The sequence below is a fragment of the Oryctolagus cuniculus genome, chromosome 12 (genome assembly GCF_964237555.1).
Source record: "Oryctolagus cuniculus chromosome 12, mOryCun1.1, whole genome shotgun sequence".
In the NCBI taxonomy this organism is placed as follows: domain Eukaryota; kingdom Metazoa; phylum Chordata; class Mammalia; order Lagomorpha; family Leporidae; genus Oryctolagus; species Oryctolagus cuniculus.
In genome coordinates this window covers 43,932,947-43,959,537 of record NC_091443.1, presented here as the reverse complement: position 1 = coordinate 43,959,537, position 26,591 = coordinate 43,932,947, and the positions used below count along the sequence as shown (strand labels likewise).

At 42.8% G+C, this 26,591-nt stretch overlaps 1 protein-coding gene and 1 non-coding gene across 11 annotated transcripts; one reads left to right on the top strand and one right to left on the bottom strand.

The window, feature by feature from the left end:
- Positions 1–1,471: 1,471 nt before the first annotated feature.
- On the bottom strand, positions 1,472–26,591 carry DTD2 (D-aminoacyl-tRNA deacylase 2). Of its 10 annotated transcripts, XR_011380773.1 has the most exons (4): positions 26,393–26,529; positions 25,479–25,581; positions 20,431–20,500; positions 14,717–14,827 (listed from the first exon to the last, which is right to left on the bottom strand). XR_011380773.1 is itself a non-coding variant. In XM_051822751.2 (3 exons), exon 3 carries the CDS (start codon positions 2,360–2,362, stop codon positions 1,892–1,894), a length of 471 nt encoding a protein of 156 aa, XP_051678711.1. In that variant the 5' UTR covers positions 20,431–20,500; positions 26,393–26,462; the 3' UTR covers positions 1,768–1,891. The 10 variants fall into 10 exon arrangements, 5 of the variants coding, with proteins under 5 accessions (XP_051678708.1, XP_051678711.1, XP_069909882.1 ...); XM_051822751.2 differs by lacking the exons at positions 14,717–14,827; positions 25,479–25,581 and adding an exon at positions 1,768–2,362 and having other exon boundaries at positions 26,393–26,462; XM_070053781.1 differs by lacking the exons at positions 14,717–14,827; positions 25,479–25,581; positions 26,393–26,529 and adding exons at positions 1,768–2,362; positions 25,304–25,440.
- LOC127484032 (small nucleolar RNA SNORA3/SNORA45 family) lies at positions 23,301–23,430 on the top strand. The gene has a single exon (XR_007910813.1). It is a non-coding gene; the product is annotated as a small nucleolar RNA SNORA3/SNORA45 family (small nucleolar RNA).

Below are 26,591 nucleotides of genomic sequence, written 5' to 3'. Positions count from 1 at the left end.
ATATTCCTTCCCCTAATCTGTCTCCTGAAATATATAAAGATATAAGCTCAAAAAGGAAGAAAATATATTTTGTCTTTTTATACTCTGTGTTCCTACAGTGGATTCTAAATAAATTCTTATTTAAAATACTGTCTTTTGAATTCTGAATGTGTCTTCCAAAGGTCTCCTAAGAGAGCTAAGTCCAAATATTGTTTCAGCTGACTATTATGTAATCAGATGAGTCACTGTTTTAAGTTTCTTGATAGTATATACTCTGTAATATATTTATTTGATTCCTTACATTGCCTACCAAATACTTATGAGGCAGTACATTTTGATTAAATTAGGCAATAATCTCAAGTATTTATCAAAACTGAGAGTAGCATTGGAATGTTTGCATAGTTTCTCCTTTCTGCTTCTAAAGGAAAAGAGTGTCAGTGAGGTGCTACTATAGAAATTTATATGATACTATTATAATTTTAGAAATATTTTAGGGCCAGCGCCATGGCACACTAGGCTAATCCTCCGCCTTGCAGCGCCGGCACACCAGGTTCTAGTCCTGGTCGGGGCACCGGATTCTGTCCCAGTTGCCCCTCTTCCAATCCAGCTCTCTGCTGTGGCCAGGGAGTGCAGTGGAGGATGGCCCAAGTACTTGGGTCCTGCACCCCATGGGAGACCAGGATAAGTACCTGGCTCCTGCCATCGGATCAGCGCAGTGCACCGGCCGCGGTGCACCGGCCGCAGTGCACCTGCTGCGGCGGCCATTGGAGGATGAACCAATGGCAAAGGAAGACCTTTCTCTCTGTCTCTCTCTCTCACTGTCCACTCTGCCTGTCAAAAAAATAAATAAATAAAAATAAAAAAAGAAATATTTTAGGACAAATACAAATAAGTGGAATATATTGAATGAACTTTTTTCTGACCATACAACATGAGTAAATTAGAATATGCCAATAAAATTTTTAGAAAACTTTATCAAATAGAACATTTTTACCACCCCTAGAGGAAAAAAGGATTAGGAAAAAAAATATTGTTGGAGGATATGTATAGTCATTATTTTTATTTATCAAATGATAGCAAGTGCTCTGAGTAAAACTTTAAGCAATAATTTGAAATTAAACTTCAGCTCTGATTTATGATGGAAAAGAAAGCTAACTAGCACCAAGGTGACTGAGGGCACAAAATTTAATTATTGCTTAAAGATTATCAGATACTTTCTTTTTCACAAGTGAAGAGAGCTTTAAAATTTGCCAACTCAGGGCCCTGAGAAAATAAGACATTTTCTTTATGGGAAAAAGAAGAAGAAAGGACATTACCAACAATGGAAAAGGCATGCAGAGTAGCAATGGCTCAAAGTGGATCTGGCAGACTATGAACACTAGAATCACCAAGGAAACATGGAACTATGAAATGTCAGAAAGCTGTTGAAATGCCTGATGCTCCAACCATGGCTCAGCTTTTAAAAACCAAATGAAGACTCATGAGACACAAGAAGACTGTAGATGCTTTAATGAATAACCACATACTAGTAGAATTAAGAGAAACAACGATAGCTCAAATCAACACAAACCTAAGTACCTTTTTTTCAGTTTATCTGTTTCAAGTTAAACCAACTCCTTCTAATTTAAAAGATTTCCACAAAATGGTAGAGTTGGTAAATTTTAGAATTTATCAAGCACAACTTAAAAAAAAAAAAAAAGAATCACTGGCTGTGAAAAATGACAGTTAAAATGCAGGCTCCAAGGTCCCTCTCAGAAATTCTGATTCCATAGATGCAGGAATCTGCATTTTTCACAGCAATTCAGATTCAAGTGATCCTGAGAACAACTCTGGCAGACTGCTGGAAAGGTGGACATATTTTTTTTTTTATGGTGAAAAAGCATATATTTAGAATTAGCCAGCTGGACTCCGTTCAGATGATCCCAATTTTGTTGGCAACGTCCAGAGCATCATAGTCAGGAGCCAGCCGCACATTCGCCTTCTTCTCTCCGTCAGGGCTGATCAGGGTGTTGACTTTGGCCACATCAATGTCATAGAGTTTCCTCACAGCTTGTTTGATCTGGTGCTTGTTGGCCTTGACATCCACAATGAACACCAGTGTGTTGTTGTCTTCTATCTTCTTCACGGCCGACTCCGTGGTCAGGGGGAACTTGATGATGGCATAGTGGTCAAGCTTGTTTCTCCTGGGGGCACTCTTCCGAGGGTATTTGGGCTGCCGTCGGAGGCGTAGTGTCTTGGGCCGCCGGAAGGTGGGGGACGTGCGGATCTTCTTCTTCTTGTGGCTGTGGACACCTTTCAGCACTGCCTTCTTGGCCTTCAAGGCCTTCGCTTTGGCTTTGACTTTAGGAGGGGCAGGAGCTTCCTTCTTCGCCTTCGGCGCCATCTTGGTGAAAAGGTGGAAAGGTGGACATATTAAATAAGCTCTTCTCTAATCTCAGGTTCAGTCTCACAAGGATAGTTAATAAACTTTACTGGAAGGATGGATGTCATTTCCCATGAACCATCACTTAAGACCTTGTTTTTTTTAAAGGTGGAAAGGCACACTGAGTAGATAAGCATTCCTATAAAATAAGTCCAGTGAATTTGGGCACACTGATTAAATGCAGCAGATATAGTCTGGGTCTCTGAGAGAAGCTAACCAATAAGTTCAAAGGAAGAGGAAAGAAGGATGCATTTTAAGCCCTGGCAAACAAAATAATCTTGTTCTTGGAATAGATTAATGAGCATCCAGGTAATAAAGCAAATATACAATATGCTAATTGTTGAATGCAGGTGGTAAGTATATGGGTGTTGACTATTTAATGTTTTCAACTTTTCTGTATGTATGTACCCATTTCCCCAATTCATTTTGAAGTTTTAGGCCAGCACCGCAGCTCACTAGGCTAATCCTCCACCTTGCGGCGCCGGCACACCAGGTTCTAGTCCTGGTCGGGGCGCTGGATTCTGTCCTGGTTGCTCCTCTTCCAGGCCAGCTCTCTGCTGTGGCCAGGGAGTGCAGTGGAGGATGGCCCAAGTGCTTGGGCCCTGCACCCCATGGAAGACCAGAAGCACCTGGTTCCTGCCTTCGGATCAGCGTGGTGCGCCGGCTGTGGCTGCCGTGGCGGCCATTGGAGGGTGAACCAACGGCAACAGGAAAACCTTTCTCACTGTCTTTCTCATTGTCTAACTCTGCCTGTCAAAAAAAAAAAAAAAGTTTTACCTATTTATTGATTTGAAAGGCAGAGAGAGAGAGAGAGAGAGAGAGAGAAGAGAGACCTGCCATCCACTGGTTCATGCCCCAAATGCCCATAACAGCCAAGGCTGGGCCAGTCCAAAATCAGGAGCCAGAACTCCAGGTTCTTCCATGGGAGTGACAGGAACCCAAACACTTGGACCATCACCTGCTGCCTCCCAGCTGCATTAACTGGATTGGAAGTAGAGACAGGACTTGATCCCAGGCACTCCAATATGGATTACAGTCATCCCAAGTAGTGACTCAACCCAGTCTTCCACGAAGCCTATGTCTCCCAGTTCCTGAAACAAATTCTGGGACGCTGCATGTATGTACCCAGTTCCCCAGTTCTTGAAATAATTTCTATCTATTGCTCTCTCTCTCTCTCTCTCTAAGATTTATTCACTTATTTAGGCAGAGCTAGAGAGAGAGGTCGATACAGAGAACGGGACTGCTTTGGTTCATTCCCCAAATGGTCCAGGCTGAAACCAGGAGCTTGGAACTCCATGTTGGTCTCCCCTGTGGGTGCAGGGTCCCAAGCATTCAGGCCATGTTCTGCTACTTTCCTAAGCACATTCACAGGGAGCTAGGTTGGAAGCAGAACAGCTAGGACTCAAACTGGTGCTCTGATATGGGATCCCAAACCACTTTCCTTTTTAAGATTTATTTATTTGAAAGGCAGAAAGAGGGAGAGACAGCACACATAAAATTTTAGAGTGATCTTTTTAGATTTTATTTATTTATTTGAGAGGTAGTGTTACCAGAGAAGGCAGGGTTCTTGTCTTTGCGCAAGAAAGAATTCAGGCGTGAGACAGAGAGTAAGTGGAAAGCAAAATAGCAAGATTATTAGGGTAGGAACATCGGTAAAAACCGGATGGGCACCTCTCCAGACAGAACCTGAGAGAGAGTGTCCCAGTCGCTCAGAATGGAGGAGATCGAGATTACATGGTTGAGTGGAGAGATCACACCTGGGCAGGCCAGGCGGGTGGCTCAGCAGAGAGGCAGAGGGCTGAGCACGGAGTCTGGTTGAGGCCAGGATTTTTAAGGGGATGGGTCTTGCCTTCCCTTCCCCCTCTCCTTTTCCTCCTCCTGAACAAAGGAATTCTTTGGATGTAAATACAAAAAATTCCTTTCTGAGTTTTCCTCCTGAAGTTATCAGACAGGGGGAAGCCTGGCTGGCGTCGCCCCACCTTAGAGGAGCCCTAGAGGAAGGATGGTTTTTGGGTAGAAGGGGCAGGACGTTTGAATTGCAGATACTGAGCTGCATCTGGAAGGTCATAGGGATGACTTTGAGATGAGGATGCTGGACCTAGATATCAACTCCTTAGGCCTTTGTCACACACACATAAGCTCATTTCTGACTTCCTACCTAACAGTAGAGTTACAGACAGTGAGAGGGAGAGACAGAGAGAAAGGTCTTCCATCTGCTGCTTCACTCCACAATTGGCCACAACGGCCGGAGCTGTGCTGGTCTGAAGCTGGGAGCCAGAAACTTCTTCCGGGTTGCCCATGTGGGTGCAGGGGCCCAGGAACTTAGGCTCTCTTCTACTGCTTTCCCAGGACTTAGCAGAGAGCTGGATAGGAAGAGGTACAGCCAGGACTCGAACTGGCATTCATATGGGATGCTGGCGCCGCAAGCAGTTTAACAGCCCTGACCCTAGAATGATTTTTTTTTAATTCCCCCTTTTTCTTTAGCCCCACTACAACCATTTAGCTGCTCTGAAGTGTGTTTTTATTCAAAATCTAGTATGTATTTCCAATTGTGTTTCTTTCCCTGCTCACAGCTTGTAATAGGGGAATTTTAATCCCCTCATGTCTGTACTACCCCCCCAAAAGATAAATAAAACAAAAATCAAAACACAAAAAAACCTATCTTCTTGCTATCAGTTCTCTATTCTCTGTAATCCCCATGTCCCACATTGCCAAGTCAACACTCCTAAAACCTGTTTCAATGAAATCACTCTGCTCTTTAAAAACCTCAGTGGTACCTTATTACCTGTTAATCCAGACACAACTTGAAATGCCCTCCCCACCCCTTTACTATAGAAATTCTTATTCTTTAAATGAGGGTTCAAGTTGCCATTGTTTAGCACAGGAATTTGCGATTCCATAGAAGTGCAGTCTCCCTTTGCAGCTAACTATATCTTGATCAAATAAAAAAAAAAAATCTGAGGAGTCCTAAATTTAATTACAAAGGTCAGAGGGTGGAGAGGCAGAAGCGATAAGGAAAGGTAATCAGTTGACAGGCAGGCCAAAACTAACAGAAGACTTCCATGTTGGCTAATCCCCAGGTGCCTGTGGGCTACTGTAGACCACCTGGATAACTCAACCAAACCAATCCAAGAGCAACAAGATCTTTTCTTTACTGACCATCCTCCTAGTCCTAAACTTTCTCCTGTTGGCATTATACTACCCCTTAACTTTAGCTATAGTGAGTTCAATATAAAGAATTTGTGCTTGCATCCCTTACACTTTCGTTATAAAAATGCTATTGGCTCTTATGTTTGGTGGACATATTTCCAGCTAGTATCTAGCCTTGCTGCTGGTAGGTGCAGAACTCGGTCCCAGGATCTGGTACTTTTCTGGATAGCATCTCTAACTGACACAGGGAGGCAGAATCACCTGGGGGTAGTTTCTATTATCTCAAAGCCTAAAGGATATGGGTTTGATTCTTCTTGCTCTGGAGATAAAAAGGTCCCCTGCCTGGACCAGAATCAAATCAGTTTAGGGGCCAACCGCCAAGCTAAATTGACCTCTCATTATATGCTCACCACAATAAATTAACATGCTAAACAGCACACCCATCAGCTGCCATGACAGGAAAAACCAACCATATAAGGAGTGAAAAGGGTTACTAGCTAGCCATAATCCTCCTCCTCTTTATTAGAATGTACTGCCTCTTCCATTAAACAGTCATATAATGTTAAACACAACTCAGAGACAGGGTCATTCCCCTCCTAGTGACTGTGGACTCTGACCAGGGAGTGTGTACTTTTGTTCTCTCAATTAAACACTTGCTGCTTGTTATCCTTGACTTGCTCAAGAATTCTTTCTAAACCCAGGTGCTGGGCAGCTAATACTGGTTGTCTTGGGCCATTCATAAAGGCTCAATAAACTGTAATGCAGAGAACCCCTACTCTCAAGAATTTTGGTACAATTTGACAATTGTATTCATAGTCTCATTTTTAATCATCACAGACCCCCCAACTACCTAGTGCATTTCTGTGTATAGCATGTCCCTTACTAGATAGAAGTTTCCTGGGTTAAGGGTCTTATCTTGGGCTATTCCACACAGCTCCCAAGTCCACTGCTGACCTACAGATTCTAAAAACAACCACCTTTAAGTGGAGAGCAAGTATTCAAGATGCAATATTAAGCAAATGTTAGAACATTTCCAATATCTGGGTTAAAAACACATGTATACAATGAAAAGAAATAAAAGCCCTAAGGATTGATTGTAATCAAGGGAAAAGATAACCCAGGCACTGAGCAAACTCTTGAAGAGACTTACCTTGAGGCTGCAAAAGAAATCAAAAGAGTGCCAGGAATAGAAAGTGTACCTTAGTCTGTCTACATTAATACAAAGCTTAAGTAAACAGTATCTCAAATTTGAAGCCAAGGATTATAGTTTTGCTTGAATGGTCAGACATTTCCTTAAAAAAAAAAATCTCCATACTTTCCCCTCAAAAGAAAAAAAAAAGGCCACAATTACTTTCTAAATCCTAAATGTTAATAACAGTAATAGCTAATGGTACTCAGACTGTTACATAGGGTGTGTGTCGCTCCCCCTCTTCGTGGAGGAACGACACAGGACCCTGCGCTGTTCTTTCGTCTGCTCGGCCCTCCCCGGGTTTGCTGCTGGTTCTTCCCGGGTTGGCTACTATCCCTTCCACCTCCGTGGAAGGGCAGTTCCCCCTGGCCGCATTCCCCACTTCCGCAGGGGAGCGGCACACCGCCGGCCGGCTTTCTCGGGGGCTGCACGGGTTCCCTTAGATGTTCCCCATAGATGTTCCTGGTGCATGCCGTCTCTCTCCTCCTTTATAGTCCTCCTCCGCCAATCCTAACTCGGCTGCCCACACGCCGAGTACGCTGCTCTCCAATCAGGAGCAAGTCCTACAGTTAATTGGTTGAACTGGAGGCAGCTGTGCGGAAGCTGTTTACTTCTCTCCCAGCGCCATATTGTGGGAGAGCAGATGCATAGAATAAGTCCTAATTCGAGTAACTTAGTCTAGTCCGGATTGCTCCCCACAGGTGTGGTATATTCACATAAATTCTTTTCACATTCAGACAAAAGGTTGATGTAGTAAGTCAAATTTTATTACATTTCCTAGGAGAAAAATGCTGGCCAGTACAAAGAATTCAATCATATGGAAAAGTTTAGGAAAATGTAGGGTCATACTTATGTTAAAATTGAGTATAGATTTGATATATCACACAGAACTGCTTTATTAATGAAATTACTATGTAAAGGAGAGTTCTTTTTTAAGATTTATTTATTTATTTGAAAGTCAGAGTTACAAAGAGAGGAGAGGCAGAGAGAGAGAGGTCTTCCGTCCAATGGTTCACTCCCCAGATGGCTGCAATGGCTGGAGCTGAGCCGATCTGAAGCCAGGAGCAAGGAGCTTCTTCCAGGTCTCCCACACAGGTGCAGGGGCCCAAGGACTTGGGCCATCTTCCACTGCTTTCCCATGCCATAGCAGAGAGCTGGATAGGAAGTGGAGCAGCCGGGACTAGAACTGGCACCCATATGGGATGCCAGGGCTTCAGGCCAGGGCGTTAACCCACTGCGCCACAGTGCCGACCCCATAAAAGGAGAGTTTTAATAAAGTTTGTTGCATCAAAATTCATATTTGTAAGTAAAACAAAGACTAATTTGATAAAAGTTTGCTTTACTAAAACTGAAATACAAGCTTCCTGAAATAGCTTTTTCCTTCTGTAGTCTTATTTTTTTAAAAGATTTATTTATTTATTTATTTGAAAGACAGAATTACAAGGAGAGAGGAGAGGCGGAGAGAGAGAGAGCGATAGAGAGGTCTTCCATCTGCTGCTTCATTCCCCAATTGGCTGCAACGGCCAGAGTTGCGCCGATCCGAAGCCAGGAGCAAGGAGCTTCTTCCAGGTCTTCCACGTGGGTGCAGGAACCCAAGGACTTGGGCCATCTTCTGCTTTCCCAGGCCATAGCAGAGCTGGATAGGAAGTGGAGCAGCCAGGTCTGGAACCAGCACCCATATGGGATTCCAGCACTTCAGGCTAGGGCGTTAACCTGCTGTGCCACAGCACCAGCCCCTCTTTCTGTAGTGTTTTTTTTTTTTGTTGTTGTTGTTGTTTTTTTTTTTTTTTTTTTTTTTTTTTTTTTTTTTTTTTGACAGGCAGAGTGGACAGTGAGAGAGAGAGAGACAGAGAGAAAGGTCTTCCTTTGCCGTTGGGTCACCCTCCAATGGCCGCCACGACCGGCGAGCTGCGGCTAGCGCACTGCACTGATCCGATGGCAGGAGCCAGGTGCTTCTCCTGGTCTCCCATGGGGTGCAGGGCCCAAGCACTTGGGCCATCCTCCACTGCACTCCCGGGCCACAGCAGAGAGCTGGCCTGGAAGAGGGGCAACCGGGACAGAATCCGGTGCCCCGACCGGGACTAGAACCCGGTGTGCCAGCGCCACAAGGCGGAGGATTAGCCTAGTGAGCCACGGCACTGGCCTTTCTGTAGTTTTTTAAAAAAATTATTTACTTGAAAAGTAGAGAGACACAGAAAAAGACAGAGACAGAAATCTTTCATCCGCTGATTCACTCCCCAGATGCCTGCAGTAAGAGCCTGGAGCTCAAACCAGGTAGCAGAGACCCAAGTACTTGAGCCATCACCTGCTGCTTTGCACAGTGTACATTAGTATGAAATTGGAATCAGAAGTGGGACTAGGACTCGAAGGCAGACATCCCAATATGGGATGTGGACATCCCAAGCAGCAACTTAACCACTGTGGATTGGAAGTGGAGCAACTGGGACTTGAACTGGCGTCCATATGGGATTCCGGCACTGTAGGCAGTGGCTTTACCCCATTCACCACAGTGCGTGCCCCTGCTTTACTTCTGATTCAGTTTCCTGCTAATGTACCAGGGAAAGCAGTGTAAGATGGCCCAAGTCCTTGGGCCCCTGCCACCCACGTGGAGACCAGGATGGAGTTCCAGGTTTCTGACTTCAGCCTGCTCAGCCCTGCTTGTTGCAGCCATTTGGGTGTGAACCAGAGTATGGAATCTCTCCTTCCCCCATGCTCTTTCAAATAAATAAATCTTTAAAAAAAAAAAAAAAAAAAGAGAGAGACATTGGGGTGGGCATTTGGTCTGGTGGTTAAGCCACCAGGTGGGATGCCTGCACCCCTATTGCAGTGCCTGGGTTTGAGTCTTGACTCTGTTCCAATTTCAGCTTCCTGGTAATGTGCACCCTGGGAAGTAGCAGATAATAGCTCAGGTAGTTATGTCCCTGCCACCCATGTGGGAGACCTGAATAGGCTCTTGGCTTTTAGTTCCAGCTAGGTCCAGCTCTGACTGCTGTGCCCATTTGGGGAGTGAACCCACTAGAGGATGGGAGCTCTGCCTGTCTCTTTTTGTATCTGAAATAAATATAAAATAAAAAAAATGGTAAAAAGAAATTTAAAGTCATCATCAAGATATGGCTTCAAAATGAGAATGCTGAGGCTGGCGTTGTGACAGCATATTATTTGGGCACTGGTTCGTGTCCTGGTTGTTCCACTTCCGATTCAGCTACCTTCTAATGTGCCTGAGAAAGCAGCAGCAGATGGCCTGATTGCTTGGGCCCCTGCCTCCCATGGGAAAGACCTGGATGAAGCTCCTGGCTCAGCCTGGCCCAGCTCTGGCCATTGAGGCCATTTAGGGAGTGAACCAGCAGAGGGAAGATATCTTTGTCTCTCCCTCTCTTTCTGTAATTCCCTTTCCAGTGTAAAAAAAAAAAAAAAAAAAAAATTAATCTTAAAAAAAATGTTCTGGCATGGTGGGTTAAGCCACCACTTGTAATGCCAGCATACTATACCGGAGTGCCGGTTCAAGTCCTCGATGATCCAACTCCCTTCTAATGTGCCCGGGAAACTGGTAGATTATGGCCCAAGTACTTGAGCCCTGGACACCCAAGTAGGAGACAAGGATGGAGTCCTTGGTTCCTGGCTTCAGCCTGGCTCAGACTTGGCTGTTGCAGCCATTTGGGGAGTGAACCAGCAATGGAAGATTTCTGTTGCTCTGTGTTTAAAACAAATAAATTTTCAAAATGAAAATTTTTCTTTAATAGCTCTTCCCTTTTAGAAATTAGTCTTATTTCATTGATAGGTAAAACGTTTACATTGCAGTTTATCATGTGTTTTTGTGTCATAAAAATGTACCTATTACAATAAATCAGGTCTTCTGCAATACTAATCACAGTAAAAATCTGACATGATAGTGTTTTCTTATAACACTCATTTAAATCCTTGTTCTTCAAGCCAAGTGGCATAGGATTCTACAGCATTGATCTTTTTTTTTTTTTTTTTTAAGATTTATTTATTTGAAAGTCAAATTTACAGAGAGAGAAGGAGAGGCAGAGAGAGGTCTTCCATCTGCTGGTTCACTCCCCAGTTGGCCACAACCGTTGGAGCTGCACTGATCCAAAGCCAGGAGCTTCTTCTGGGTCTCCCATGTAGGTGCAGGGGCCCAAGGCCATCTTTTGCTGCTTTCCCAGGCCATAACAGAGTTGGACTGGAAGTGGAGCAGCTGGGACTGGAACCAGTCCCCATACCGGATGCTGGTACTTCAGGCGGTGGCTTTATCTGCCATACCTCACCACTGGCCCCAAGCATTAATCTTGACACTTGATAAGTTCTCTCAACATGAATTCAACAAATAGTATTAGTATGTGATTTCATAAACAGCCTGCCTCCTGTTATAGTTTGAACTAATGAAGGAATGGGGAAAGTGCATCTGATTTTCACTTTATATTGGTAATACTCAAGACTAACGCCACATCCACTGTACTTGATATGATATTTGCTATAATTGAATCCAGGTTTCTAAATTGAGACAAAAGCAGAAGCAGAAGTCATAAAAATTAGATGCAACCCTACTTGTATCTAATATAGTAAATAAACCAACTTATTGGCTATTCTTTCTCAAGTGATTAACATTTAGAGATGCTAGGCATTTATCAAAATCAAGTTCAACAACTTTCACTAACGGAAAAGTCAAGAGGATGGAAATTATTCTTATTTTGTGACCTTGGCAAAATTATTTAAATGCTATGTTACTTCCCATTATAGATATACTATCCTCATTATAGATATACTATGAACATAAAATATCTACTGAAGTTTCTTTAAGCACCTGGAAACACAGGAGCTACAGAAAGCCAAGGTGTATTTTCCCATCTACCATTTCTCTTGCTGTAACTTCACTGTAAATGAAGCAAAGTTGGCCATCACCTTCTGCTTAATAACCCTTCAGGTACTTGAATTGCTGTTCTCTACAAATACCTCAAGCAAATTTTTCAAGAAGGAAAATTGCTTGAACTATAAAATGGCAATCTAGGGCTGTGAGTCAGCATTTTACAGAGACATAAAATCAAAATGATTTAAAATAGGTAATATAATCTTTCTGAAAGACATATTTACTTCCTTGGAGAAGGGTTGAGAGAATTAGAGTTTGCAAGTTTATGAATAGTTTATTACATTTCAATAAGTATATTGTGAATCAATAAAGAAGTTAAGGACAATGAGCTCATTACAGAGCCAGATATTGATTCTCAAGTCCCAAAATAGAATAGTACAGGAAAAGTATAGAGAAAATAAGATTTTTTTGTGGTAATAAAAATTTTAAGTATCCTATAACACATACCTAAAGAAATCAGAAGACAGAAATTTTCAGCAGTTACTTAAAATGTTTATTTAAGTTCATTTTTTAAAATTAAAGGTTAATTTGTTTCATTTTAAAGTCAGATGCAGAGAGAGAAAGAAAGATCGTCCATTTGCTGGTTCACTTCCCAAATGACTGCGTCAGCAAGGGTTGTGCCAGGCTGAAGCCAGGAGCCAAGAGCTTCATCAGGGTCTCCCACATGGGTGCAGGGGCCCAGACTTGGGTCATCTTCCACTGCTTTTCCAGGTGCATTAGCAGGGAGCTGGAATGGAAGTAGAGTAGCAGATGGGAAACCAGCATCACAGGCTGTGGCTCAACTCACTATGTCACAATATCAGCTTAAATTAATTTCTTCATCTTTTTGTGAATTAGAAATATTATTTGGGTTTGATTTTTTTTTTTTTTTTTGACAGGCAGAGTTAGACAGTGAGAGAGAGAGACAGAGACAGAGAAAGGTCTTCCTTTTTCCATTGGTTCACTCCCCAAGTGGCTGCTACAGCCGGCTTCGCCGATCCGAAGCTAGGAGTCAGGTGCTTCCTCCTGGTCTCCCACGCGGGTGCAGGGCCCAGGGACCTGGCCCATCCTCTATTGCACTCCCGGGCCACAGCAGAGAGCTGGACTGGAAGAGGAGCCACTGGGACAGAATCTGGCCAGGACTAGAACCCGGGGTGCTGGCGTTGCAGGCGGAGAATTAGCCTAGTGAGTCGCGGCGCCGGCCTGGGTTTGACTCTTAAACATCTTTGTAAGGTCAGAGGAGCTTGCAAAAAATGATTATTACCTTTTGTTCACTTGCTTACTTTTTAATTTCTTATTTATCTTGTTTACAAGTTTACTTATTAGCTATACACCTGATATTGTCTTAGCTTGGAGTGCCATACAATGTACCACAGACTGAGTGGCTTAAACAACTATTTTCTCACAGTTCTGGAGGTTCAAGATCAAGGAGTCAGCACGGTCAGTTTCTGGAGAGGGATTTCTTCCTGACTTGTAGACAGCCTTCTCCTCACTGTATTCTCAGATGGTGGAGAGGACAGAGAGCAAGCTGTTATCTTCCATTTCAGGGCACCAATCTTATCATGAGGATCAACTTCATTCAAACCTAACTACCTCAAGGCCCCAAATGCAAATATTAACACAATAGGTATTAGGTCTTTAACATGCTATCAGTTCACAACATTCACTAACAGAAAAAGTGATAATGGCTTCAAGTGATCAAGCAAATACTATGAAACAAATAAATCAATTTGTTTTCAAACTATTCCTGTAGAAAGCTTCCCTTTTACTTCCTCTTACAATTATCTAATCCAACAGAATAACTTGACAACAAATTTAATAACAATAACTTCATGAAGCAATCTTTTTAAAAGCCAGTAAAAATAAAAAAATTAAAAGTGAGACATACATCATTTTGATAAAAACTGAGAAATAGAACATCCACTTATTTTTTGAATGTATTTAATAAAAAGTTTTTAAACCCATATCTTGTTCCTGTATCAATTAAGGATTCTTTAAAAAAAAAAAAAGATTTATTTACTTATCTGAAAGGCAGAGTTAGAGAGAGAGAGAGGGAGAGTGAGTTTCTTCCATCCTCTGGTTCACTCCCCAAAAGGCTGCAATGGCCAGAGCTGGGCCAGTCAGAAGCTGGGAGCCAGGATCTTCTGGGTCTTCCACATGGGCGCAGGGGCCCAAGCATTTGGGCCATCTTCTGCTGTTTTTCCAGATGCATTAGCAGGGAGCTGGATCACAAATGGAGCAGTCGGGTCTCAAACCAGTGCCCATATGGGATGCCAGCACCCATAGATGGTGGCTTTACCCACTATGCCACAGCACTGGCCCCTCAATTAAGAATTCTTAAAACAATGTAAAACATTGTAATGTAATATACTTAACATTTCGAGATTGCATTTTCATAGCTATTATTAAGGGAATAGTAAATCACATACTCCTCATTCCAAGTATGGAAAATTGCAATAACAAAACAAAATTGAAAAAGTTACCTTTGGTTTATGCTGGATTTTTACCCAATTCTAACACAAAGGTATTTTTATTACATACTGTGTAAAGTTGAGGGCATAAACATGTGTTGCATTTTTTTACTTTTTATTTATTTTCTTAGTATTTATTTTATTTATTCAAAAGACAGAGTTACAGAGAGGCAGAGGCAGAGAAGACAGAGAAGTCTTCATCCATTGGTTCACTCCCCAAATGGCCACAAAGACAGAGTTGGGCTGATTTGAAGCCAGGAGCCAGGAGTTTCTTCTGGGTCTCCCACACAGGACTTGGGCCATCTTCTACTGCTTTCCCAGGCCATAGCAGAGAGCTGGATCAGAAGTGGAGCAGCTGGGACTGAAACCAGTGTCCATATGGGATGCCGTCACAGTAGGTGGTGGCTTTACCCGCTACACCACAGCATTGGCCCCTCCATGTTTTCAAAACTCAATTAAGTGTGTGTACGGTCCATTGGTGTCCAGCTTTAACACTTGCCGGTTCCCGTAAGTGCCATGTTCCACCACAACCCCCGCTTCAGCACACTTGCTGTTAGCGGCTAATTCTTTTTCACATAGAGTCACGAACTGGGAGTAAAGTTCTAAGCCCTCTTCCTTCCCAGAGTTGGAATGATACTGCATGTTTCTTCCTTTCATTCGTCCCCCAAGGGTGGCCTGAGGTATGATAAGAATGTCGCCAGGTAGATCCAATATAGACACATGCTTCCCATTTTCTGTCTCACTTAATTTCACATTCAACAGTGTATTAACTGAGTGGGGAAGAAAAGCAAAATATCTTGAAGTGAAAATCAAACATGGAGAAATCAATCTTTTAGTCATCAAATTTCATGTTTAAATAGTTTGTCAGCACACATTTCTTTAATTAAAAATTTTTAAATGTTTATTTTATTATTTATTTAACAGGCAGAATTACAGAGAGAGGGAGAGACAGAGACACAGAGTCAGACTCTTCCATCTGCTGGTTCACCACCAAATGGCCACAGTGGCTGAGGCTGGGCCAAGCTGAAGACTGGAGCTTCATCAGGGTCTCCCATGTGGGTGGCAGGGGCCAAATACATGGGCCTTCTGCTGCTGCTTTCCCAGGTACACTAGCGGGAAGCTTGATTAGAAGTGGAGCAGTTAAGACTTGAACCGGTGCTCATGTGGGATACCTGCATTGTAGGTGGCGGCTTAACCTGCTGCACCATGGCAGTCCCTCAGCTCACACTTCTCAAGTCTCTACCTAGATTTTAAAAATCAAATCACCAAGCTAAATAACCATGAAAAATAAGTCAACTTTCATGTAGAAAATGAAATTGATGCTTTAAATTTAACTTGGAAATTGAGATGACTTAACAGTAAGTTCATCTAGAAAGTTCTAAACAATTAACTACACACTAGAATCTCAAATATTATTGCTTTGGGGGAATATATAAGATTACGCCTCACTGTTCCTTCTACTTTGTAACCACATTCCACTGGAATAAAGCCATGACTGATGGTCCTTCTCACATCAAATTCTGTTTTATAACAAAGAATAAACACAAATTTCAGTGTATTTGTTATTTTTTTTGACAGGCAGAGTTAGACAGTGAGAGAGACAGAGAGAAAGCTCTTCCTTCTGTTGGTTCACCCCCCAAATGGCCGCTATGGGCGGTGCGCTGCAGCCTGCGCGCTGCGCCGATCCGAAGCCAGGAGCCAGGTGCCTCCTCCTGGTCTCCCATGGGGTGCAGGGCCCAAGCACTTGGGCCATTCTCCACTGCACTCCCGGGCCACAGCAGAGAGCTGGACTGGCAGAGGGGCAACCAGGACAGATCTGGCGCCCCAACCGGGATAGAACCTGAGGTGCCAGCGCCCCCATAGGCAGAGGATTAACCAAGTAAGCCGCGGCACCGGCCAGTATATTTGTTATTTTAAACATAGTTGCCTAGCGCTTTAAGCTGAACAAAGGTTCCAGATTCAATCTCCTTATAAGCCAGTTGAATATGCAGTTTTACAACCTTAACAGCACTAATTATTTTACAAATACAACTCATGGGGTAAGGGTAAAAGTGAAACCAAGAATTATCAGAAATTCATTTTACAACTGAAAAAGCAAATCAAAAGATATGGAGCTATTGGCACATTATATATATAGAAGAAAATATAGTGATATCACTTAATGAGATATTTATAGCTAATAAGTATCAGAACCACCATAAATACCTATGTGTAGCTAAAAACCCAATAAACAAAAGTGGTGTTTAATACAAATAGATTTAGTGTCTCCTGCTTATGTGCTCCCCGCTAATATACCTGGGAAAGCAGCAGAAGTATAAATGACTTTCACTTGCAAAGAACCATCCTGAGAGGACAAAGGAAAAGAAACTACGAAAGCCTCACACTCCCGTGCCAAAATTCACAAGGCATGCTTTCTGGTTAGGTGGTCAATGGTTTCAATTATTAGACAGTCTATAGTAAATAGTAGTAAGGATTTAGTATGGCTGCCACGCTCTACAAATCATGACATTAACTTAGGAAGCACTGTCAAAGGGAACTAACTAATGAATTCCTAAACTAGGCTTTAAGCACCATCAATTTTCTTTTAAACACCTCTAATTGTCTCTATTACAATTAGAACTTTACTATACAACCAGCAGTCTTTATTGACTGCTTCTAAGGAGACTATAACTCTCCAGAACACCTCATTCCAATGGAAATTACCATCTTGCTATCTAGGCCTTAGGCTAAGTGGCCTACTACATAGGCAATTTTGGAATATGAGGCCTGAGAGGCAATACAATTTATTATACTTCCACATACCTCCCTCTACTGGCAGTGAGTGAGAACTCAAGAATATTGGTATACAAATGTCAGTATGTAGAACTAAACACAATACAAATAACAATATAATTAAATTGAGACAATGAATTAATAACATGTTGGAAATGCAAAGATCCTAAGATAGGTTATCAGTCAAGTATCTATAGTGTTATCTATGGGAACTTAAGCTTTCACAGATCTCTGGATCTCAGTACAATTATACTGAAGATGAACTGAGGAAGATTCTATACATCTCTATGTTAGCTATGCTATTTCAGCCTTTATGGATATAATTGGTTGTTATGTTCTCAAGATATACATGACTTGATTAAAAAGATCTGAATCCATGTAGTAAGTATGATATGGGGTTGAGGAGCACCCCATTACAATGGCTTACTTTGCCTTCCAGAATAGAGAGATTAGTACAAGCCAACACTATCTATAATAGATGCAATTATTTTTCTTAAAACTCAAATCAGCTGAATATGATTCCTAGAGTCATATTTATTTACTGAAAATCATGATATATAAAGCTTTGTACTGTACCATCCACTAAAAGACTTTAGGAGGACCTCCTCAGTAGTTTTTAATAAATATTTCTTGGGGGTCTGTGTTTTGGCATAGTGGGTAAAGCTGCTACCAGTGACTCTGGCATCCCGTGTGGGTACTGGTTCACATCCAGGCTGCTCCATTTCCAATAAAGCTCCCTGCTAATGGCCTGGGAAAAGCAGTGGAAGATGGCCCAAATGTTTGGGCCCTTGCCACCCACATGAGAGACCTGGATGAAGTTACTGCTTCAGCTTGGTCAGTGCTGGCTGCTGCGGGGATCTGGAGAATAAACCAGCAGATGGAAGACCCCTATTTGTCTCCCCTTCTTTCTCTGTAATGCTGGCTTCTGCCACCCATGTGAGAGACCAGAATGAAGCTGCACAGAGGGGGAGAGACAGCGAAGTCTTCCATCTCCAGTTCACTTCACGGATGCCGCAATGGCCAGCTGTGGGCCAGGCTAAAGCCAGGAGACTAGAACTCCAACCAGGTCTTCAATATGAGTGCAGGAGCCCAAAAGACTTGGAACATCATCCGCTGCCTTCCTAGGCACATTTAGCAGGAAAGTGGATTGGAAGGGGAGCTGCTGGGACTTGAACCCATGCCCATAAGGGATGCCAGCATCATAGGTGGTAGCTTAACCTGCTGTGCCATTGCACTGGTCCCTTCCTCCATGTTTTCAATTCACCACAATCTTATGCATGCATTTAAAGTGAACCCACAAAGACATATATGGAAGCAAACAGAATTTAATCACAGTAATCAAAATGCAGTATGGGTTTGGCCATTTTTATTCTATTATGATTAAGATCCATTTAATGGTCTATGAGACCTGAGGGAGTCAATCTTTAGGCAAAATGATAAAAAATTTCTTTCTGTTCTTGAATATTTCTACTACAATTTATGGCCAGTAAGGATTTAACTCAGCACAATATTAACTTAGAAGAATGAACAGGATGCCCAACACCCCAACAGTAGGACCTCACAATTATTCTCTATAATAGGAACCCTCGTTTCATTTTCTTTTTTTTTCCTTCCAGATTTATTTACTTATTTATCTGAGAAGCAGAGTTACAGAGAGAAAGGAGAGTCAATGAGAGAGAGATCTTCCATCTGTTGGTTTCACTCCCCACGTGGCTAAAGCCAGGAGCCAACAGGTTCTTTTGGGCCTCCCATGTGGGTGCAGAGGCCCAAGCACTTGGGCCATCCTCTGCTGCTTTCCCAAGACATTAGCAGAGCTAGATTGGAAGTGCAGCAGCTGGGACTTGAACCAGTGCCCATACAGCATGCCGCAGTCTCAGTGGTTTTCCCCGTTATACCATGATGCTAGCCCCCTCATTTTGTTTTCTTCTAAAGCCCTTCAAAGGTTCAACTTCAAATTTAAAACTATTATAGTCACTGGCTTTCTGTTTCAGCTATCATAGGCCCTTTCCTAAGTCATTTTCTCCTTCAACAAAGGTATCAAATATGTCTGACTTATCAGTGTAAAATTCTCGGGGGTTTCAGCTTTTGGTCCAAGCTGTTACTCATTAGGATATTTGCCCTTGAGTTCTATTACTTGAAGCTCTTCTACATTAATATCTATAATGTCCATTTTAGATATACATAATCTATAAGCTACAACTACCCATTTCCGACCTTAGAGATAACTCCATTATTTCAGGTTTTTTTTTTTTTTTTAATTATTTACTTATTTATATGAAAGGCAGAGTGACAGAGAGGGAAAGATTTCCCATTTGCTGGTTTACTCCCCAAATGGCTATAACAGCAAGGACCAGACCTGGCTAAAGAGAGGAGCCAGGAACTCCATTTGGGTCTCCCACATAGATAGCAGTGACACAAGCACCTGGACCATTTTCCGCTGCTTTCCCAGGCACATTAGCAGGATTGGAAGTAAAGCAGCCAAGACTTGAAATGAATGCCCCAGAGTTTGTGTGTGTGTGTGTGTGTGTGTGTATGACATAACTGTTATAGCCAAATACTATCTTGAGACAGTATTATTTGATTTGGTTTATCTAAAGTTATGCGATTATCAGAAGAATGGGCAGTACCATGGGCTGTGCAGTATACCAGAAAGTTGCAAAAGGTTAATGTTGAGAAATCCCGGAATATTAAATCTACTTTCCATGCCCCTGGAGGAGGTATGGCTGTGATGACACTGCATTTAATTCAAGAAATCAAGAGAACTTTATATTTATATATACTTTCAACAAATAAGTGCTTAAATGGTCAGTGTAAAGTTTTCCATAATAATGATGCAAGTCTCAGTTGACAAGTTTGATGCAATGACACCTTCTATAAACAATGTCATCTACTGCCCTTGTTAGGGACTCTGGGGGATAAAGAACATTATATTAAGAAATGCAGCATCTATATCTCCTAATATGGCCACCTACTTCCAACAGATTTCTACATCCTGGGCTGAAATGTGTTATGTATATGTGTATACTCTTTTAAGACAATTGATAAGCCACCTGAAGTGGTGCATATAGTTTAAAAGAATTCCATTATGCTTCCTTAAACTCTGAAATAGTCAAATAACTAAAGTCAACAACACTAGACAGAGTTAGGCAATTTACTTACATCCTAGCACACAGTGTGTTGCAGCAGGTAAAGCCATAGGCTGCAACACCAGCATCTCACACCAAAGTGCTGGTTCTAGGCCTAGATAGTTTGCTTCTGATGCAGCTCCTTTCTAAAATGCCTGGGAAGGCAGTGAATGATGGCCCAAGTACTTGGGCCTCTGCTACCCATGGGGGAAACCAGGATGGAGTTCCAAGTTCCTGGCTTCAGTCTGGCACAGCCCTGGCTGCTGTGACCATTTGGAGAACGTATCAGCAGATGGGAGACATCTCCTTTTTTCCTCCCTCCCTCAAGCTGACACTCTGCCTTTCAAATAAATGAATAAGTAAATACACTAAAAAAAAAAAAAAACACCTTGTGCTTATTACCACTGCCAATTCATTTGTCTGTTGGTTTTTTTTTTTTTTCACTCTTTAAAATGAAAAAACCATCAAACACATACCCATTTTGGGAAGAAGTTCTTTATCGGCTCCCTTGAAAAAGCACACGTAGATCACTAATCCTCTCTGAACCTATAAGAAATCAGCACAGCAAATTCAAATTAGAAAGACATCTGTACAGAGATATGGAGATACATAAACACAATTCCACAACTGTTATTGACATACAGGCTAAAGAAAAAGGAAGAAAAATAGGTTCTACAATGTGATTTCTAAGATACAATAGAAAACAAAATTCTTCAAGTTTGTCACCTCAATTATTATATCTTTCAAGCATTAAGTTTAAAATATAGCAGAAGTTATAACTTCAAACATTTACTGCTTATCAAATTCACTGGGACTGTCAACCAGCTTCCTCCCCATTAAAGAAGGCTGGCAAATTTTGAAATAGTTGATTTATTCAATACCAAGTGGATTGACATTACAGCAGATATGGCTGATGGATAACTAACACAATGATGGATGTCTTCTGACTCCATCACTCTTCATTTTCCCAATCAACTTACTAACACAGAAGGAAAACAAGAACCTGACTCTACAAACTACAGGAAACTGTACAATTATTTTTTGTTACTACTGCTATATTTTTAAGATTTATTTATTCATTTGAAACACAGAATTAAAGAGAGGCAGAGACAGAGGTGGAGGGTCTTCCAACTGCTGGTTCATTCCCCAAATGCCCACAATGACTGGAGCTGGGCCAATCCAAAGCCAGGAGCCAGAAGCTTCTTCCAGGTCTCCCATGCAGGTGCAGGGGCCCAAGGACTTGGGCAATCTTCTACTGCTTTCCCAGGCCATAGCAGAGAGCTGGATCAGAAGTTGAGCAGACAGGACTCAAACTAGCACCCATGTGGGATGCCAGCACTACAGGCGGTGGCTTTACCTGTTATACCACAGCACTGGCCCCTATTATTGTTAACACTTTAAATAAACATAGTAATTAGGCCTTGAAAATTACATTTATGATAATAAAGTTTTTTTTTTCTTCTTTAAGATTTATTTACTTATTTGAAAGGCAGAGTAATAGAGACAGAGAGATCTTCTATCTGCTGGTTCATTGCCCAAATGGCTTTAGTGGCTGAGTCTGGGCCAGACCTAAGCCAGGAGCTTCATCTGAGTCTCCCACGTGGGTGCAGGGCCCCAAAAACTTGGGTCATCTTCTGCTGCTTTCCCAAGTACATTGGAAGGGAGTTGGATCAAAAGTGGAGCAGCCAGGACACAAACCAGCACCCACATGGGATGCTGAAATTGCAGGCTGTGGCTTACTTAACCTGCTGTGCCACACACCAGCCCCTCTGATATTAAGTTCTACATCACAAGCTTACTTATCAGGAATATACACTTATTTATTTCAGATAATGACTTGGATATTTATTTATTAGCTCTGGTAAGATGGAAACTATGTAGAAAATAGATACCTAAGGGCTGGGCATTTAGCGCTGTGATTAAGTCACTGCTTGGGACACCTGCATTCCATATTGTAGTCCCTGGGTTTAAGTAGCAGCTCCACTTTTAATCCAGCTTCCTGCTAATGTGCACTGTGTGAGGCAGCAGGAGATGGCTCAAGTACTTGGGTTTCTGCCACCCACTTGGAGACCCAGATTGAGTTCCAGGCTCCTGACCTAACCCTGCCTGTTGTCAGAATTATAGACTGGGCCGGCGCCGCGGCTCACTAGGCTAATCCTCCGCCTTGTGGCGCCAGCACACCGGGTTCTAGTCCCGATCGCGGCGCCGGATTCTGTCCCGGTTGCCCCTCTTCCAGGCCAGCTCTCTGCTGTGGCCAGGGAGTGCAGTGGAGGATGGCCCAAGTCCTTGGGCCCTGTACCCCATGGGAGACCAGAAGAAGTACCTGGCTCCTGCCATCGGATCAGCATGGTGCGCCGGCCGCAGCGCACCGGCTGCGGCGGCCATTGGAGGGTGAACCAATGGCAAAGGAAGACCTTTATCTCTGTCTCTCTCTCTCACTGTCCACTCTGCCTGTCAAAAAAAAAAAAAAAAAAAAAAAAAAGAATTATAGACTGAACCAGCAGATGGAAGATTTCTCTCTTCAAATAATTTTTTAAGAGACATCTGACAAATGATTTTAATTCTGTTGCTGAATCAATAGTTTTTGATGCTGTATATTAACTTTGTTAACTACAAGAGGTACAGCAAAGACTAAATGAGATAATATCTGTAAAGTGCTTAAAACAGTGCTTGGTTTATGGTAACCATTTATTATGTGAGCATGTAAAAATAAATTTAAGGGCAGAAGCACAATTTATTGCACATTTTAACTCCTAAAGGACTTATAAGTTGTTTTGTACATGACAGGGCCTCAAGTTACCAGTTGACTGCATTAACAGCCAATTGTATCTTGCACTTCCTGTATTAGTTTTTTATGTAAATGCAGCTCTACATTTACACTCATTTACCTAGAAAAGAAGTCATTTTTGTGCAGCTATGCTTCTGTAACAACAGGTAAGGGCCTCCAGTGCATATCCATAAAAAGGAGTGTAACTTGAATGCTAAAGGTATCTGTACTACTGCATAGGCCTCTCTGCTGGTATTGTTTTCGGCACTGGTTGAAATCTTAAGCATATGCATATTCTTTTAACTTACCACATAGCCTCGCCTCATCAAGATATTTTTATTTATCCTAATGGTATATCATAAATTGTGACCTACAGATGTCTCTCTTCAAGTCACAATTTTTATTGTAGCTTCTTTGTTATAAAACATTTCAAATACAGTTCATCTTCATTATCCATGAGGAATTGTTTCCAGGACCTCTGGTGGATGTTCAAGTTCCTTATATAAAAAGGCATAATATTTGCATATATCCTATACACATTCTTTCATATCCTTTATTTTTCTAAAAATACTTATCTGAATTGAGGCGAGAGTCATGCTTGGGTATTAGCTATTGCCTTAGTGTGCTAGAGTCCTTGAAGAGTAAGTGTTGATTTTATTCACTGGCTGTAGGCCTCAAGGCACAGTCAGTCACCAGGTTAGTGACAGACTTCAGAGAAAAAAAGATTTTTTTATCTGAGAGACAGAGAAAAACTCCCAATTGCTGGCTCATTCCTCAAATGCCTACAGTGGCCTAGATTGGGCTGGGGCTGAGCCAGGAGCCAGAAGCTCAATCCAGGTCTCCCATATGGTCTCAAGTAACCCAGTCACTTGAACCATCACTATATCCGAGAACCTATACTAGCAGGTGCCAGAATTGGGTAACAAACCCAGGTACTCCTATATGGGATGTGGGCATTTTAACCACTAGGCCAAACTCACACCTCTCCCACTTTCTCCTATATTTTAAATAATCTCTACATTATTTATATACCTAACACAATGTAAATACTATGTAGTAGCTGTTATACTATATTGCAAAAAAAAAACCACCTAGTTTTAGAAAGCCTAATTTATAAAAATTTGTAATTTTTTAGAATTGATAAAAAGTACGTACATGTTCAGTATAGATGCATTTTTCCCCCAAATATTTTCTGAGGTTGGTTGAATCCATGAACGCAGAACCCACAGAAGCTGAAGGTCAGATTGTATGTAGAAAAGTGCAGGAGCTGGCACTGTGGTGCAGCCGCTACTTTTGATGCTGGCATTCCATATAGGAGTACTGATTTGCGCCCTGGCTGCTTTGCTTTTGATCCAGCTTCCTGCTAATGTACCCAGAAAGGCAGAAGATGATCCAAGTATCTTGGGCCCCTGCCACCCATGTGGAAGACCAGGATGGAGTCCCTGGCTTCTGACTTTTGCTTGGCCCAGACCTGGCTGTTGTGGCCATTGCGGAGTAAAGCAGCAAACGGAAGATCTCTCTCTCTCTCTCTGTCCCTCTGATTTTCAAGGAAATAAATCTTTAAAAAAATTTTTTTAAAAAAGCACAGGTAATTTTCACTGTGGCTTAGAAATACTCAGTTTTCAGGAAGAAAAACATTTATCTGTGATAGCAAAGTTCTAAACAACTGAAACAGCAAAATACCCTTCAAATCTTTTGACAATTAAAACACTGCTTCTAAAAAAAAAAAACTTTCAATAACAGAACAGGGGAAAGTGTTTGAGAAAGAATTCTCACCATCTAATTAGTTGCCAGCTCTGTAATTTACTCATGTGTGTGGGAGTGGAAGGGAAAGCCTTTTACAAAAACCTTTTAAAATGTATAAGCACAAACCAATAGTTTGGAAGTCTGCAATAAACTATCTGTGATTTTTCTATAATGAGATGTGGCACAAAGAATATAAAAAAGATAAAGAGGAATAGAAGGAATCTAAATGATTACCAACTCGGAATTCAGAGTGCTAGTAGGCAACTATAAAAATAGGTGATTCTTCAGATAGGATAGCAAATGTAAAGAGAATAAAATTTCAAATATGGAAGAAAATCAACACTTCAACAAAAACTCATTAACACAAATGAGAAAAATGAGGTTTCGAGAAGAGGGGAGAGGTGAGAAAATAGGAACTTTTATACTTATTAAATTTATACTTATCAAAACAGCACACAGTAACAGATTCTGATTTAAGATAATCATCCACAGGCCGGCGCTGTGGCATAGGAGGCAAAGCCTCTGCCTGTGGTGATGGCATCCCATATGGCTGCTCCTCTTCCAATCCAGCTCTCCACTATGGCCTGTGAAAGCAGCAGCAGATGGCCCAAGTGCTTGGGCCCCAGCACCTGCTCCTGGCTTTGAATTGGCCCATCTCAGGCCACTGTGGCCATTTGACGAGTGAATCAGCAGATGGAAGACCTTTCTGTCTGTTTCTCCCTCTCTGTAACTCTTCGTCTCAAATAAATAAACAAAATCTTAAAAAAAATCATCCACATGCCATAGTTCACGGGTAGTATTTCAATTAATGACTTGGGGCCGGCGTGGTGGCTCACTAGGCTAATCCTCTGCCTGCCGCGCCAGCACCCTGGGTTCTAGTCAAAGTTGGGGCGCCGGTCCGGTCCCGGTTGCTCCTCTTCCAGTCCAGCTCTCTGCTGTAGCCGGGGAGGGCAGTGGAAGATGGCCCAGGTCCGTGGGCCCTGCACCCGCATGGGAGACTAGGAGAAGCACCTGGCTCCTGGCATCAGATCCACGCAGCACGCCGGATGTGGTTGCCACTTGGGAGGTAAACCAATAGAAAAAGACCTTTCTCTGTCTCTCACTCTAACTCTGCCTGTCCAAAAAAATAAATAAATAAATAAATAAATAAATAAAAAAAAATCAATGACTTGGATTGTGTTAAGGAATGTAAGATCTGGAACCCAATGTAGAAGATGTTTACTTTAAATTCTCCCACATTAAAGTTCCTGATTCCTCAGAAAGTCTTAGTTATGAACTAATCGTCTTCATGCATTTCAACTTACTCCCCCAAATATGTCAGGGGCCTTAAGGAACATCTTAATCTTTTCGCATGGAGTGGGCGCAGGCCTCAATAAGGCAAGGATACAAGTACCGACATAAATGTTTTCAATTCTTTGGAAGAAACGGGCTCGAGAACAATGCTTCGTTATTATAAATGTAGAGGTCTTTGTATCGGACTTGCAAATGGGTCAGATTTTTCTTTTTCTTGAAGTACAATAGTTCGCTGCGAACTCTGCACAACGGCCTAGTACCGAAGACCAAGCTGCAGCCGCCGGGAGCGGCCATTCGACGCCACGCGGAGGCCACGTCAAAGCAGCAAACCAGACCTACAAGCTCGAGCCAGACCGTCACAGGCCCCGTCCCACACGGACGAGACGTCCACCGCGCTCAGGCAGCAGACCGCGTGAGGAGGTTCCACCCGCCGAGGGCCCGCAACGCGGGAAAGCCTCCGTGGGCAGCGTCGGGCACACCGGCCGCCGCGACGTCCCGCGCGGCCCACAGCCCACGCCAGGGAACCAAGCGGCCCGCACGCCGGGCCAGAAGCGAGGCCGGTCACCAAGACAACGCGGAGAGGGCTGCCCCCCGGCGCAGGACGACAACCGGGGCTGCCGGGCCGACGTTACCTCAACCCACTGGGCCGCGGCGTCCCCCTCGGCCGGGCGAACTTGCAGCCGCGCGTGCAGACACTGCTGTAGGAGCGCACGGGCTTGAGGCGTTCGGCCACCGTCGGCCATTGCTGCAGCCCTAGCCCCAGGATCCCACCGGTTCCGGCCGCGCGCCCCGGAGGCTCCGCCCCTGGACTGCCCGCAAGGAGGACGGGAC